Source organism: Rhincodon typus, chromosome 16, assembly GCF_021869965.1.
Source record: "Rhincodon typus isolate 14 chromosome 16, sRhiTyp1.1, whole genome shotgun sequence".
NCBI classification, from domain to species: Eukaryota; Metazoa; Chordata; class Chondrichthyes; order Orectolobiformes; family Rhincodontidae; genus Rhincodon; species Rhincodon typus.
Window position 1 is genome coordinate 55,796,216 of NC_063347.1, and position 14,937 is coordinate 55,811,152.

Below are 14,937 nucleotides of genomic sequence, written 5' to 3' on the forward strand. Positions count from 1 at the left end.
TGTATCTGAAACGTGAAGAAAGCCAGTTCTTTTCTCTCATCAGTTGCCATAAGCTATTGCTTTTAACCAATTACTGAAACTTTGTAATTAGTAGAACAATCACCTTGTGCCTTCTCCAAAGAAGTTAAAGAACCTGATGAAAGGGGACTGAAGAACTGAAATTTTGGGAAGCAAAAGGAACATCATATTGAAGCCTGCAAACCGCTACTGAACTGTTTTGCAGCTTTTTCTCTCCATCTATAACACCAACTTTTTTTTGTTTATCTGTGTCTGTGTGTGCACGTGGCAGTTTGAAAGGACACTACAGTTTCAACTAGTAGAGTTATATTTTTGACAGTTCACTGTTCTTTTTACCTGTGGCTAGATCTCATTTACTTATAACAAACAGTAGTTCTGTCTGACAATTTCTAATTCTCACAGACTTTTTGCACCTTCTTCAGTTAAAACAGACACAAAGTAATCCATTGGCTTCTCTGCCTTTTCTTTATTCCCCATTATAAAGTCACTTGATTCTGACTGTTTGCAACATTCATGTTAGCCAAATGTTAATCTTTTTATGAACCTTGAAAATACTAGCACTGAATACAGGAGCCTGGTCGGTGTTTTCTGTTAACATGATTTTATCAGACAGGTAAATCAGGGTCTTTACATACTTTCATTAAATCATTAGATTTTACAGCTCCCTGGGAGTAACAGGGCTCAGGAATCAGTTCACTTTCCCAAGTGAGTTGAAGAAGAGATAGGGGGCTTTTGTAGGATTATATTGAAACAAAAGCAATGAGGATTTGGATGTGGTATTAGTAAGTGATAATCATAAAGAAAGCACCAGGTTCTGTACTGTAAATAAAAAATAGCACTGGAAATTGCAACAAACTTCCTGCAGATGGCAGAGTTCTCCCTAACAGACTTAAGTGAAACCAAAATGGCCCAGATAATAGTGCTCGCAAATAAGATACCTGCTAACACTAAGAAGCGGACATAATTTAAGTACTAGCACAGCATTTGGGTTCAGTGGAAATATAAGAAAGATCAAGTACTCTGGGTAGTGAAACATTTGAATCGGGTAGAATTGTGCTATGGTTAAAGAAGCTTATACGTGAGGAAAAATTAAACCAAGTTGAAATAAAATATGCTCAAGGTAGAAATCCAATAGGAATAAAAATACAAAGGCAAATGAAAAAAACTAGAATTAGAATTGCAGGATGAAAAGGAAAAGAACAAGAAGGAACTTAAATTTAAAATACTACAGATGACAAAATAGATATCAAATGCTGATGGGGAGAATCTGAGAAATAATCTGAAGTCTAGTAAGGAAATATTTAGGTTTGTACAGACCGTACTAAAATTTGAGGAGGACGTGGAGGCATTTTTTATGCCCTTTTTAGAAAACATCAAGTCAAATGAACTAGTCAAAGGAAAACTGGACATTACTCATGCAGAGTAGGTTGACAGAGAAAGCAAAAGAAGTTTATGCTACACTGTCAAAAGTGGCTTTTATGATACTAAAATTATGAGATAGTTGCTTCTGAGTTAGTGCCTCAGGCATATAGATAAAGGTTTTGGAACTTAAGGAACCAATCTAAGAAAAGCTACCATGAATCTGAAAGGGTTAAACATTGAAATTTTGATAGGTAGATACGAGCAATAGAATCTGAAACCATGTATGAAGTTCTCAGAGATGATTATCTTAGGGGAGTTTAAAAACTCACTATCTTCCATAATAAGAACCTTTGCCAAGGGCCAAAGGGTTGCAAATGCTGTACAGGCTGATGATACCGCCTTAGTGGGTTGGATCTCAAATAACGACAAGACAGAGTACAGGAAAGAGACAGACACCTAGTGATATGGTGTAAAGACAACAATCTCTCCCTCAATGTCAACAAAACAAAGGAGCTGGTCATCGACTTCAGGAAGCGGAGTGGAGGACATGCCCCTGTCTATATCAACGGTGCTGAGGTGGAGGTGGTTGAGAGCTTCAAGTTGCTAGGAGTAAATATCCACCAACAATCCATCCTAGTCCAACCACGTCGAAAAAACACCAACACCTCCAGCTCCTCAGAAGGCTAAGGAAATTCAGCATGTCCACAGTGACTCTTGCCAATTTTTGTAGATGCACTATAGAAAGCATCCTATCTGGACGGATCTCAGTTTGGTATGGCAACTGCTCTGCCCGAGACTGCAAGAGGTTACAGAATTGTGAACACAGCACAGTCCATCATAAAAACCAGCCTTCCTTCCATTGACTCCCAACTACACTTTCTGCTGCCTTGAGAAGCAGCCAACATAATCAATGACCCCTCCCACCCTGGTTATACTCTCTTCCACCCTCTTCCATCAGTCAGAAGATACAGAAGTTTGAAAACACATACAACCAGATTCAAGAACGGCTTCTTCCCTGCTGTTATAAGATTTATGAACTGATTTCTCATATATTAGATTTGATCTTTCTCTGCAACTTCTCTGTAGCTGTCACACTATACTCTGCATCCTGTTATATTATCCTGATGTAAGGTATGATTTGTCCAGTTAGCAAGCAAAACAATACTTTTCACTGTATCTCAGTACATGTTACAACAATAAATCAAATCAAATCAAAATCAATCAGCAATAATGGATGATGTTTAGGAGCAGATCCATAAACCAAACCTTTATTCGATCACTTTCATAAATTCAAAAGGAATAGAAAGTGAAAGAGTGCAAAGAAGGCAAATAGCTAAGATAAGGAACGGATAACTAGTGTGCCCTAAGATCAAAAAGCAAAGTACTGATGGTGCGGGTGAGAATCAATAACCAAAGTGTTTCCATTATAACAAAGTGGGTCACATTCATACAAAATGCTAGAAGTCGCAAGGGAAACCCAGAGACAATATGGATTTCAACAGTCCAGAAAAGGAACTCAGAAAGAAAACTGATTAAATTGTAGTTTTTTTTGCAGACAGAGCATAGATGTTCTGCGAAGTGATCACCCAGTCTGCACTTCGTTTCCCCCCAATGTAGAGGAGACCACATTGTGAGCAGCAAATATAGTAGACTAGATTGTGTCAAGTGCAGGTAAAACACTGGTTAACCTGCAAGGTATGTTTGGGACCTCGGATAGTGAAGAGGGAGAAGTAAGCAGGCAGGTGTTATACCTTCTGTGACTGCAGGAGAGGTGCCATGAGGCTGTAGGGTTCTGTCTGCAAAAAAGACCTTGAGCTTCCAGTTGCTTACCACTTCAATACACTACCGTATTCTCTGGCCAACGTCTCTGTTCAAAGTTTTGGCAAAGATCTGTAGCTCAGGTTGTGGGTGGGGTTGTTGACTTGCTTGCCGAGCTGGCTTGTTCTCGTTCAGACGTTTCGTCACCATGCTAGGTGACGTCATCAGTGGAGTCTCCGATGAAGCGATGTTCTTCTACTCCACTTGGAATTTATACTGTTTGGTCCGTTATGGTGAGTTGTGTCATTTCCATACAGGCTCAACTGATGATGTCACCTAACATGGTGACAAAACGTTTGAACGAGAACAAGCCAGCTCAGCTAGCAAGTCAACAACTTCAACGTCTCTGTCTCAGACTTGCTGCAGTGCTCCAATGAAGCTGGAAGAACAGGACCTCATCTTCCATTTGGGGACCATGCAGCCTTTTGTACTTTATATCAAGTTCAACAATTTAGGACTTGAGTACCTTTTTCCATGCTTTCCCCACCCCCACACACCAGGTCTTGACATCAGATGGGCTGCTCCCACACACTACACATTGTCAACTACTAATAGTCCCCATTAGCAGCTATTCATTCCCCCAGACTGACTTTTAACCACTTTTTTGTCTGTCCAGCTGTTTTTCTCTCTCTTTGGGCTTTATCTCCACCTAGCATTTTCTCTTCCCCCCCCATTTCTCCATCCCATCTTCATATAAAAGCCATCCTTTTCCTAACTGCCATCAGTTCTGAAGAAGGGTCACTAGACCTAAAACGTTAACTCTGATTTCTCTTCACAGCTGCTGCCAGACCTGCTGAGATTTTCCAGCAATTTCTGTTTTTGTTTGTATTGTTGGCCTTGCAAGGTGAACATCTGAAACTGAAATTCAGTGGTCCATAGAAGGTAATTAGGAGGGTTGGTAAACTGACTTCTCTGATAAATACTCCTGATTGTAGGAAGAAGAATCAGTTACATCATTTAAGTATGTTGAAATGGTATCATCACAAGGAAAAGGATAAGGAGGAACAAATGTGTCAGGTGGTAACAGTAGTGGAGGTTGACAGTCAATGTTAGTGAGGTCGGAGAATTAAGCAGTTCTCAATGCAAATCTCCTATAGTGTGACAAGCCACACAGAAATACTGGAAGAGCCAGGCACATATTTAGAGAAAGGTCAATGGGGGTGCAGGAGGGCATTCTGTAAGACTACTTAGAAAGTTTAAGGTAATCTATAGATACACTTGGATGTATTACATTAACTAGCATGATGTGGAGATAGGAGAGTCAGGACCAATAAAACAACATCCTTATTGGCTGAGCCCAGAAAAACAAGATCAGTTGGAAATAGAGATTCAGTACAATCTACAATTTGGGGCGGCACGATGGCTCAGTGGTTAGCACTGCTGCCTCACAGCAGCAGGGACCTGGGTTCGATTTCACTCTCAGGCAACTGTCTGTGTGGAGTTTGCACATTCTCCCCATGTCTGAGTGGGTTTCCTCCAGGTGCTCCAGTTTCCTCCCACAGTCTAAACATGTGCAGGTTAGATGAATTGGCCATGCTAAATTGCCCATAGTGTTCAGGGATGTGTAGATTAGGGGGATAGATCTGGGTGGGATGCTCTTTGTGTCAGTGTGGACTTGTTGGGCCAAAGGGCCTGTTTCCACACTGTAGGGATTCTATGATTCTACAGAACCACCTAGACAAAGTAGCTGGAGTTCACCAGTGATGTTCAGTTCTAGATGTAAAACAGAAATAATGAGGATTTTAGGAATGCATAGGTTTTATTGGAAATTTGTGTGTAATTTCAAATTAAATGCAAAAGGAACAAGCAGAAGTGGTATGATCACCAGAATGCTAGACAGCCTTTGAAAAAGTGAAGGCAATTTTTAGAAACAAACCTAATTTTTTTCAGCCTCTTCAAAATGGTGATTGATGCAAGTGATTTGAGGACAGAAGCAATCTTGTTACAGGGCGATGAGTCATGAATAAAGAAATCAGTGGATATTTTTCGAAGAAAACCAATATCAGATGAAGTACTCTACTGTAAAAAAAAGAGACTGGGGTTATTATTGGCTCTTCAATACTTTTAAAGTCTATGTCCAACATGGTAACAAAGAAACATTAATCTGCACTGACCATAATCCCATTTGGCATTCATTTAAAAGTTTAAAATTCTAAATGCAAGACTATTCCTATGAAGTCTGTTTTTTCAAACATTTAATATAAAAATGATTCTTATTACTGCAAAAGAAATTGTGATTGCAGATGCAGTGTCCCCAGTGGAAAATCGTAGATTAAGAATATAAGGAATGCTGAAAGACTATATAAGGTTGTATATGTGGGAAAGAATGTTGCATGGATTTGATGCTTACGTTTTGTATTTCATACACTCAAAAGTATTTTTGAAATAGTGTTTCCTCTCTTGTTTAGGTGGAGGCATGTAAAGACAGCACATTTTATTTTTCGTCATTTTAAAGATTCTGGACTAAAATAGAAAAGGATTGTTTTTAAAACCAAGTATTGTGGAAGGAATTGCTGCCCTTTGAAAACAAGTTACTGGAACACATTGTGAGTTATTTTTACACTGTTGCTTTGCAAACAGTGAGATAAGATGGCATGGCTGGAGTGCCTGAAGTGGCATTCAACCAACAACAGGTTTGTACAATTGTAACCAGTTGCGGATACAAAACGATCTATGATTGGCTCCTGGACAGATGGGCAGCCAGGGGCTTTACTGGGAGAGGCCCCTCCTAAATGTTGGAAAAGCAGGTTCTGTGTCTTTATCGCTTTGCAGTAGAAGTATCTGAAATGAAGAAAGCCAGTTATTTTTTGAGTCTGTCTGAATGTGTGAGTAGGGATTGACAACAGGATTAGAGTTTCAACTCGTAGAGTTATAAATTGGCAGTTCATAGTTTTGTTTATCTGAAACCATAACTTATTTATTTGGAATAAACAGGAGTTTCGTTACGTACAAGAACCTGGTCAATGTTTGTTGTTAACCTGATTCCATGAAACAGGTAAATCCGGTACCGCAGATTTTCCCCAGTGGATCATAACATTATAAATGATGTGATAAATGGATATTTGGATAATAATGATCTGATTGGGGCTGATTGGGGCTGGTCAGAGCAGATTTGCAAATGGGAAATTGGGTTTGATGAACTTGTTGGAAGTTTTTAAGGATTTACTGATAAAATTGACAAAGGAGAATTGACAAACATAGTATATTTGGATTTTCAGACAGCTTTTATAAGGAGCTAATGAAATATCAGCTTTTGTTACACGAATGTTATTGTTGAGTCATGTTATTTGAGTTTAAAAATGCCTTGGCTACATTCTGAAGATTTATGAATCAACTTTTAATTAGTGTGCCTAACTGTAGTAACTGTGATATTTAGACTATGTATTAAACAATACCTGAGAAGAACACATATGTCTATTTACTTTTTAAGACTTACAGATAGCAGGTTAACAATAAATGATGCCAAGAACGAATTCATAAAAGTGAGAGTAACTTACCTGGACACATCAAAGGGCAATGGCAAGTGTTGCTAAGAACAGCGAAAGTGAAGGCTCTCACAGAATTCCACATTTCTAAAACAAATCAGGCAATTCAGAGATTACTGGGCATGAGCAAGCTTTTTCAGAAATTCATGCCTAACTTCAGCACTGTAACTATACTTCTAACAGATTTATTGTAAAAACAGGCAAAAGTAATGTGGTCACAATGGGCACCAAACAGCTTTCGAGAAGCTGAAGACAATTCTAATGAAAGCCTTGGTGTTCGTCATCCCTGATCTTACTTTTAAAATGGCAATTGATACTAATGACTTGTAGGTGAATGTGGTCTTATTACAAGGTGATGAATTAAGAATAGAGAGGCCAATGGTGTACTTTTCTAAGAAACCGAACCAGAAGAATCAGAAGAATGGGATTAGAATAGTTAGATGGTTGTTTTTGACTGGCATAGACACAATGGGCCAAAGGGCCTTTTTCTGTGCTGTAGATCTATGGCTACAACTCTAAGTAGTACTCCGCAGTGGAAAAGGAGACAACATCCATCACAACCACAAGCAAATACTAATATGCACTGACCACAACTCTTTGTAGAGTGATTTAAAAATTGAAATGCAAAATGATTTTGATGAAGCTTGTTAATTCAAGAGCTGCTCCTAACTATGGAAAAAATAAAGTAATTACAGAACTAGTACTGAGAATGTAATTATGTTGGAATGTTCCTTCATAAAAATGTGTCCAGACGAATGGATATAATTTGTATTTTAATGTATATATGTCACATTTACCTTGTAATGAAACACATTTAGAAATGGTGTTCCATCTCTTCAAGGGTGGAGGCATGTCAAGAAATTTTTTTTGGAATATAAACTGGGAAAAATGAAAGTTTAAATGCTACTGTGTTGCAGAGAATGTGTCTGGTACTTTTTATTTGCAACTCAAAGGTCAAATGTGAAACTGTATGATGTTCACTTGTAGGATACACAAGGTTTGGAGAAAGTGGAGTTTTTGAGAGACAAACTAGCACCAGATGCCTTTGGATTGATAAGCTGCCTAGCAAGAGTCGTTGGATTTTTAAGTTGCAGTCTGTCACAGACCTGCGGAGCGACAGATAAACATAGATTTCCAGCAAGCAAGTACGTAAATCTTTCTTCCTCATCCTTTGTACATGAAAAAAACAAACTCAAATACACTGAAAAGAATAACTTTTTACTCAACAAAGACCTAGTTCCAACTGACTGGCTACCTAACTGAGTACATTCTATTGCTTCACAACTTTTCATCACCAGGCTTTCGGGACATTGGTAGGCCACTTTTGGAATACTGCATTCAATTCTGTTCTCCTTGCTATAGAAAAGATGTTATTAAACTTGAAAGGGTTTAAAGGCTTGAAAGAGTTGAGAAAATATTTACAAAGATGTTGCTAGGGTTGGAGTGTTCAAGTTATAGGGAGAGGGTAAATAGACTGAGGCTATTTTCCCTGGAGCGTCAGAATCTAAGGAGTGACCTTATACAGGTTTATAAGATCATGAAGGTCATGGATAGGGTGAATAGTCCAGGTCTTTTCCCCAGGGTACGAGAGTCCAAAACTAGAGGACATAGGTTTAAGGTGAGAGGGGAAAGATTTAAATGGGACCCAAGGGACAACTTTTCACACAGAGGGTGGTGCATTTTTGGAAAGAGCTGCCGGAGGAGGTGGTGGAGCTTTATAAAATTACAACATTTAAAAGGCATCTGGATGGGTATATGAATAGAAAGGGTTTAGACAGATATGGGCCAAGTGCTGGCAAATGGGACTAGATTAATTTAGGATATCTGGTCAGCATGGGCGAGTTGCATTGAAGGATCTGTTTCCATGCTGTACATCTCTGTGACTCTGTAAAAGCCTAAAGAAATGCAAGGAGGTCACCTCATTCTACCGATGCAGTTTGGACTGTTGATCCATAGAATATATTCTTTGTTGCCTTGGTTTTCTACTAATTTTGCAGTATTGCGTGCAATTCTGGTCTCCCTCCTATAGGAAGGATGTTGCGGAAACTATAAAGGGTTCAGAAAAGATTTACGAGGATGTTGCCAGGGTTGGAGGGTTTGAGCTATAGGGAGAGGATGAATAGGCTGTGGCTATTTTCCCTGGAGTATCGGAGGCTGAGGGGTGACCTTTTAGAGGGTTATAAAATCATGAGGGGCATGGATAGGATAAATTTGCAAGGTCTTTTTCCCAGCATGGAGGATTCCGAAACCAGAGGGCATTGGTTTAAGGTGAGCGGGAAAAGATATAAAAGGGACCTAAGGAACAACCTTTGCATGCAGAGGGTGGTGCGCGTATGGAATGAGCTCCCAGAGGAAGTGTTGGAGGCTGGTACGATTACAACATTTAAAAGGAATCTGGATCAGTATATGAATAGGAAGGATTGAGAGTCATATGGGCCAAATGCTGGCAAATGGGACTAGATTTATATAGGATACCTGGTCAGCATGGACAAGTTAAACTAAAGGGCGTGTTTCCATGCTGTTATATCTCTGAGAGTATATTTCTGCAGAGCTGTCTGTCTAGTCTATCCTAGTTGTGATTTATTGTGTGCATATTTGGGTTTAAAGGGAATATGATTTAAGTTTGCGATGTTACAGTTCATGATCTGTTTTGCCATTTATTAAATGATGTTTGTTTTTGATAAATAATTACATTTTTGTTTATTGATAACATGTTGTGTTAGTTTCATTTGTTTTAGATAGTAGTCATATTAACCATCTTGGTCACTCAAACATTTGTGATGGCTAATGAACTAGTGGGGCTTGATTACCAGTGTAATCCTCTCCTCCGGGCCATGGAACATCATGTTCGGATAAGGACAAAGGCCTGAGCCAGGAGCAGCACCACGGTGTATGATTTCTGTCCCTGTCTGTAACAGCTGTGATATCATACTGCCGTGATGTTATCTGTGCCCTCATCTCATCTGCTTTGTTTTCTATACTGCTTGCATCAATGAAGATACCCTTGAGCATTGACAAACTTTTCAAAAAAATTCCTAATCTGTTTCCTCTGCTCTTCAGATCATTCACTAATTTTACTAGCAAACCTCTGCAAGGATTTTCATTCCAGACCTGTTGAAGTGCAAACTGTGTGGTTTATTAAGTTCCCAGAATTGGTCCCAATGCCCCAGGAATCCAAAGCTCTCTCAGCTTGCACCATCTCTCCAGTCATGTACTCATCTGCTCTAACCTCCTACTATTATGCTTGATAGAATGTGACATTGCGTGTAATCAAGAGATTAACACCTTTAAGATGTGTTTTTTAATCTCTTGCTTCCTGAAACTCATCTTTTTTTCGAACAATGTCACTGGAACGCATCTAGATCATGACCTCTGGCTATTCACCATGCCTCCTCCAGAATGTTCGGCAGCCACTCAGCGGCATCCAGAAGCCTGGCACCAGGAAAGCAAGAACCTGCGTTTGTGTGCGTGGCTAAAAAAATTGCCTGCTGTCTGCAATAAATACAGAATCGCCTAGGTCTACTGTTTCAGCAGATTTCTTCACAATCCACGCAAAACTCAGCCACCTATGATACCACGGACAATCCTCTGGCTGCATGTCCCCTAGATGAACCATCACCCTCAAAAGTATTCACAACTGAACACTTAGTTGGAGAGTGGGATACACTCAAGGGAATGTGCGTTACCTGCCTACTTACTTTTCAATGTCCGTTGAATACCTTTGTCTTCATGTCTGTGGACGTAAACTGGATGGTTGTGGGGGGCGGGGGAATGCAATGCAGTAATGACGGTTGTTGCTTAAATCCTGAATCACAAGGTCCGAGCTGCTGATGAAGCTTCCTGTGCAGACGGTTATCCAGGGCGCGGGAAGGATCCTGGAGTTCCCACACCCTCAAGGTTGAGCCTCCGCTACCCTGTTATTACTTATTAATTCCAGGCCCTGTTACCGCTCATAATTTCACTGGTTCACAGATCTCCTCGTTGCTGATGGAGCCTTGGCCTTGGTTCTGAACTGTGCGCCCATGCGATCTCTGAGCCTTCTCGGCTTGTCCCTGGTCCTCACAGACTGGTGTAAGTGAAACTCTCCTGCCATAATGACGGAACATCGGGAAGGCGTCTGCTCTGTAAGCCGGGAAACAGCGTTCCTCTGCGGTACAACCAACAGCAAAACGACCGCGCCCCCTACCAACCCTCACCACGCACTGCCCGCTCGGTGTACGTCATGACGCCACACGATACGTCCAGAACGCCGGGCAGCGCCGTGACGTCGCTGGACGCGGCGGTGCCAGGCGCACGGCGTGATGATGTCATTGGAAGCGGTGCGCCCGGACGGAGGTACGCAGGAAGCGGTGAGGTCAGAGCGCTGGGCGAGGGCGAGGCAGGGGGGAAGCGGAGCGCATTCTTTCGGCGGGGATAGCGGCAGAGGCGTATCATCTGACAAGATGGCGAGGGGGGAGCTTGGAGCCTGAAGGGGAGTCCGCGGCGGGTCCCCTTTGCCCGGGGGCTTGGCGATCGGCGTAAGCTGGTGGTGGAGCCAGGGCCTACTTTCCCCGAGAAGGGCTGGCGGCCTAGCGCGGGGTCGGTGTGAGGAGGAAAGAAGGAGGGAGAGCCGGGGCGGTGGGGTGGTGGGGGGGTGTCGAGGGGAGGCAGGCCTTGGGCCCGCCATGAAGAGACAGAGCGAGCGCGACTCGAGCCCCAGCTCGGCTCCAGGCAGCGGGAGAGCGGCCAAGAGGCCCCGGGACCGGGAGAGAGAGCGGGAGGGCCGGTCCGGCAGGGAGGAAGGTGACACCGGCCGAGGAGGAGGCGGCAACTACCACAAGGCCGGCCTGAGCGCCAAACACCCGGGGGGTCGGAGCAGGAGCCGGAGCCGGGACAGAGCCGCGGGAGGGGGGGACAAATCCAATAGTAACAGCCGCAGGGAGGAAAGGGGGGACCACCATCACCACCACCACCACCATGAGACTGCCAGCTCTGCCAGGTTGCCCACTGCCAGGTCTAGCTCTGCCCAGAAAAACAAAGGTGACAGTAGCAGGCCTGCTGGCCTCGAGTACAAGACCCTGGTGATCAGCAACCTGGGCTCGCAGTTGACGGACGAGGCGGTGGAGGATGGTCTCTTCCATGAGTTCAAGAAGTTTGGGGAGGTGAGCGTTAATGCAACACACACCCCTGAAGGGGGCCGTCTGGCATATGTCCATTTTCGGCACCACGAGGACGCTAAGGAAGCAAGGCATGCCAAGGGCCGGCTGGTGCTCTATGATCGACCCCTCAAAATTGAGGCAGTGTACCCCAAGAGGAGGAGTTGTACTCCACCCGAGGTTAACTTTGGACCTATCCACACTGGGTATCAGTATCGGCAACGCTCTTTGTCACCGGGGGCCTGCAGCCTCCGAGACCAGCGGACGAGACATACTAATTATCCCATTGAGGCAGTGCCGCTGGCAAGGGAGAGGGAACGGTCGTTAGACTATTACGGATTATACGACGAGCGTGGGCGAGCTTACAGCTACCCTGTGCAGGAGGATGATTTGATGCCTGAGGATGACAAGCGAGCCACAAGGAATTTGTTCATTGGCAACTTGGATCACAATGTTTCAGAGACTGATCTGAGACGTGCTTTTGAGAAGTATGGCATCATTGAGGAAGTGGTCATCAAGCGCCCGCCCAGAGGGCAAGGGGGTGCCTATGGGTTCTTAAAATTTCAGAATTTGGACATGGCACACCGAGCCAAGGTAGCCATGTCAGGCCGGGTGATTGGCAGGAACCATGTTAAAATTGGATATGGCAAAGCCAACCCAACGACTCGATTATGGGTGGGTGGGCTGGGACCCCTGACGTCGCTGGCTGCCCTCGCCCGGGAGTTTGACCGGTTTGGCAGCATTCGCACCATTGACTATGTGAAAGGCGACAGCTTTGCTTACATACAGTACGAGAGTTTGGATGCTGCACAGGCTGCCTGTGCTCAGATGCGTGGCTTTCCACTTGGAGGGCCTGACCGGCGGCTGAGAGTGGACTTTGCTAAGGTGGAAGATACACGTTACCAGCAGCCATACCCACAGGCACCGCTTCCAGTCCCCTTTGAGCTGCTGGCAGATGGTTTTGGTCGGCACCGGAGCTTGGAGCGGGAGGCCCGGGCACGTGATCGGACCCCACCACTGCCCCTATATCACGAACGGGAGAGGAGTTATTTGGATGGTGACTGGAGCAGCCCGGCCAAGAATCTGGAGCGCCGCAACAACACTGATGCTGTTTCCATCCGTAACCGGGACCGCTGGCTGAATGAGCGGGAGAATGACCGCAGTACTGTTGCCGCCAAGCCCTGGGAAGAAAGGCGGAAGCGCCGGAGCCTTTCCAATGAGCGTGTCCGACCTGTACTCTCGCCCTATGAGGAGCGGGTGAGGGCTAAGCCTCGGGGCTCGTTGGAGCTGAGCCCAGACAAAAGGAACCGTGATGCCCGTGGGGCTGATGGCACCACTGAAAAGGAGCAGGTCACCTCTGGCCCTTTGGAGGATCGGCGTCTGCTTGTTGAGGATAAGGTGTCCTCAGATGCCCAGGACTCTGTGCAGCTTAAAAAGAAAGACAGTGAGCGCAATCACAGAACTAGTGAGATCGAGCCTGAGGCTAAAGCGAGTATTGATGCTCCAAAAACAGAGACCAAGAAGCCAGCCAATTTGCTGGAGTTTGCGCAGGCACTCACACTTGCCTGGAATGGTGTCCTTGTGCTCAAGAACAGCTGCTTTCCCACAAAAATGTTCACACTTGAGGGCGACGCTGCCATCACCCATTCCCTCCTCAAGGATTCTGTAACAGGTGCACGGGTGTCACAGCTGAAGATTGCTCAGCGCCTACGTCTTGACCAGCCCAAGCTGGATGAGGTGACCCGTCGCATCAAGCAGGGCAGCCCTAATGGCTATGCTGTGCTGCTCGCTGTGCAGGCTCCCCAGGGTGCTGAGGGAGGTGATGGGGCTGTGGCTGTGGAGCCTGGTCTCCAGCAGCGGCTGTTACGGAATTTGGTGTCATACCTGAAGCAGAAGCAGGCAGCAGGAGTGATTGGCTTGCCCGTTGGTGGGGTGAAGGACAAGGACAATACGGGCATGCTATACGCTTTCCCACCCTGTGTCTTCTCTCAGCAATTCCTGCAGACAGCCATGAGGACATTGGGGAAAGTGGATGAAGAACATTTAATTGTGGTAATAGTAAGGGACTCTGTCTGAGAGAGAGATTACTTCATCAGGAATAAAGTGTAACTCTCGTTGGGACTGCCATTTCAGTTCTAGTGTCTTTGGGACAATGATTGCTAAACCAAACAAATGTGTGTCTGCACCAGAACTTCGGTCGTCTAAGTCTGTACTCTGTTTTTACCATTTACTGTAATAGCCCTTTTATTCCTTTTCATTGGAATTTTAGGCCAGTGCTGAACGTTGCCCTTTTATTTGTTTGGTTTTTTAAAAAAAACAATTGATTGTATGAAGAAAAGTTCTGAATTGTCAGTAAAGCTACGTCTAACGTTGTATTTTTAATTCTGTTCTGTCTTTGACTTTTCTTTCTCATTTCCAATGTTTAGAAGTGTATAGTGAGAATGATCGATATAGCCCGGTGTTCTGAAGTCCATTGTATCTTAAATACAGACATTAATGGACACCACACACTATAAAAATATGCATTTCCTTCAATCATGAGCTTCCTGTAAATTGCAGTGTGCTAACGGTGCCCAAAGTAAATTATTCTGTAAGCAAGTTAATTTAGAAAGGAATTCAGGATGTTTAAATATCTTGTTTTTTGTTGAATCGGACTGATATTCAGTTCTCTTTTTATAATCTATCTGAGGTATTTTGTACTCCTTGGAAACTCAATTCTCCCTACCTATTCTGTTTCCCTATGCATTTGCCTTTAGTCTATTTTTGTGAGTTATGAATTGCCTCCTGTGCTGTAGGTTCTTTTAACGCTAAAGTTTTTCCCATGAGATTGCTGCACCTACTTCTATCATCTCCATTCATTCGCCACTGACATGTATCTTTCTCTTTATCTCTGCCCTTGTTAAAGCCAGTGCTTACCTGCATGTTTACTGTTAATACTCCACACCAAATAGTTTCTCTATCTGTCTGTGTCTCCCTTCTGTCCTTGCTCTGTTTGTGTTTCTCCCTGATACACTACTTAATCCTCCCTGTTTTGGCTGTCTCACATACACTTTCCTTCTCTGATCTTTCTTTGTCTTTGGTGTCTCAGCTCTTTAGCTGCACATCTCTCTCTCCTACCT

At 43.7% G+C, this 14,937-nt stretch overlaps 1 protein-coding gene across 1 annotated transcript; it reads left to right on the forward strand.

Annotated features, from left to right (window-relative positions):
* Positions 1-10,486: 10,486 nt before the first annotated feature.
* rbm15b (RNA binding motif protein 15B) lies at positions 10,487-14,200 on the forward strand. Its single transcript, XM_020531283.2, has one exon. The coding sequence runs from the start codon at positions 11,348-11,350 to the stop codon at positions 13,892-13,894; it is 2,547 nt and encodes an 848-aa protein (XP_020386872.2). The 5' UTR covers positions 10,487-11,347; the 3' UTR covers positions 13,895-14,200.
* The last annotated feature ends 737 nt before the right edge of the window (positions 14,201-14,937 follow it).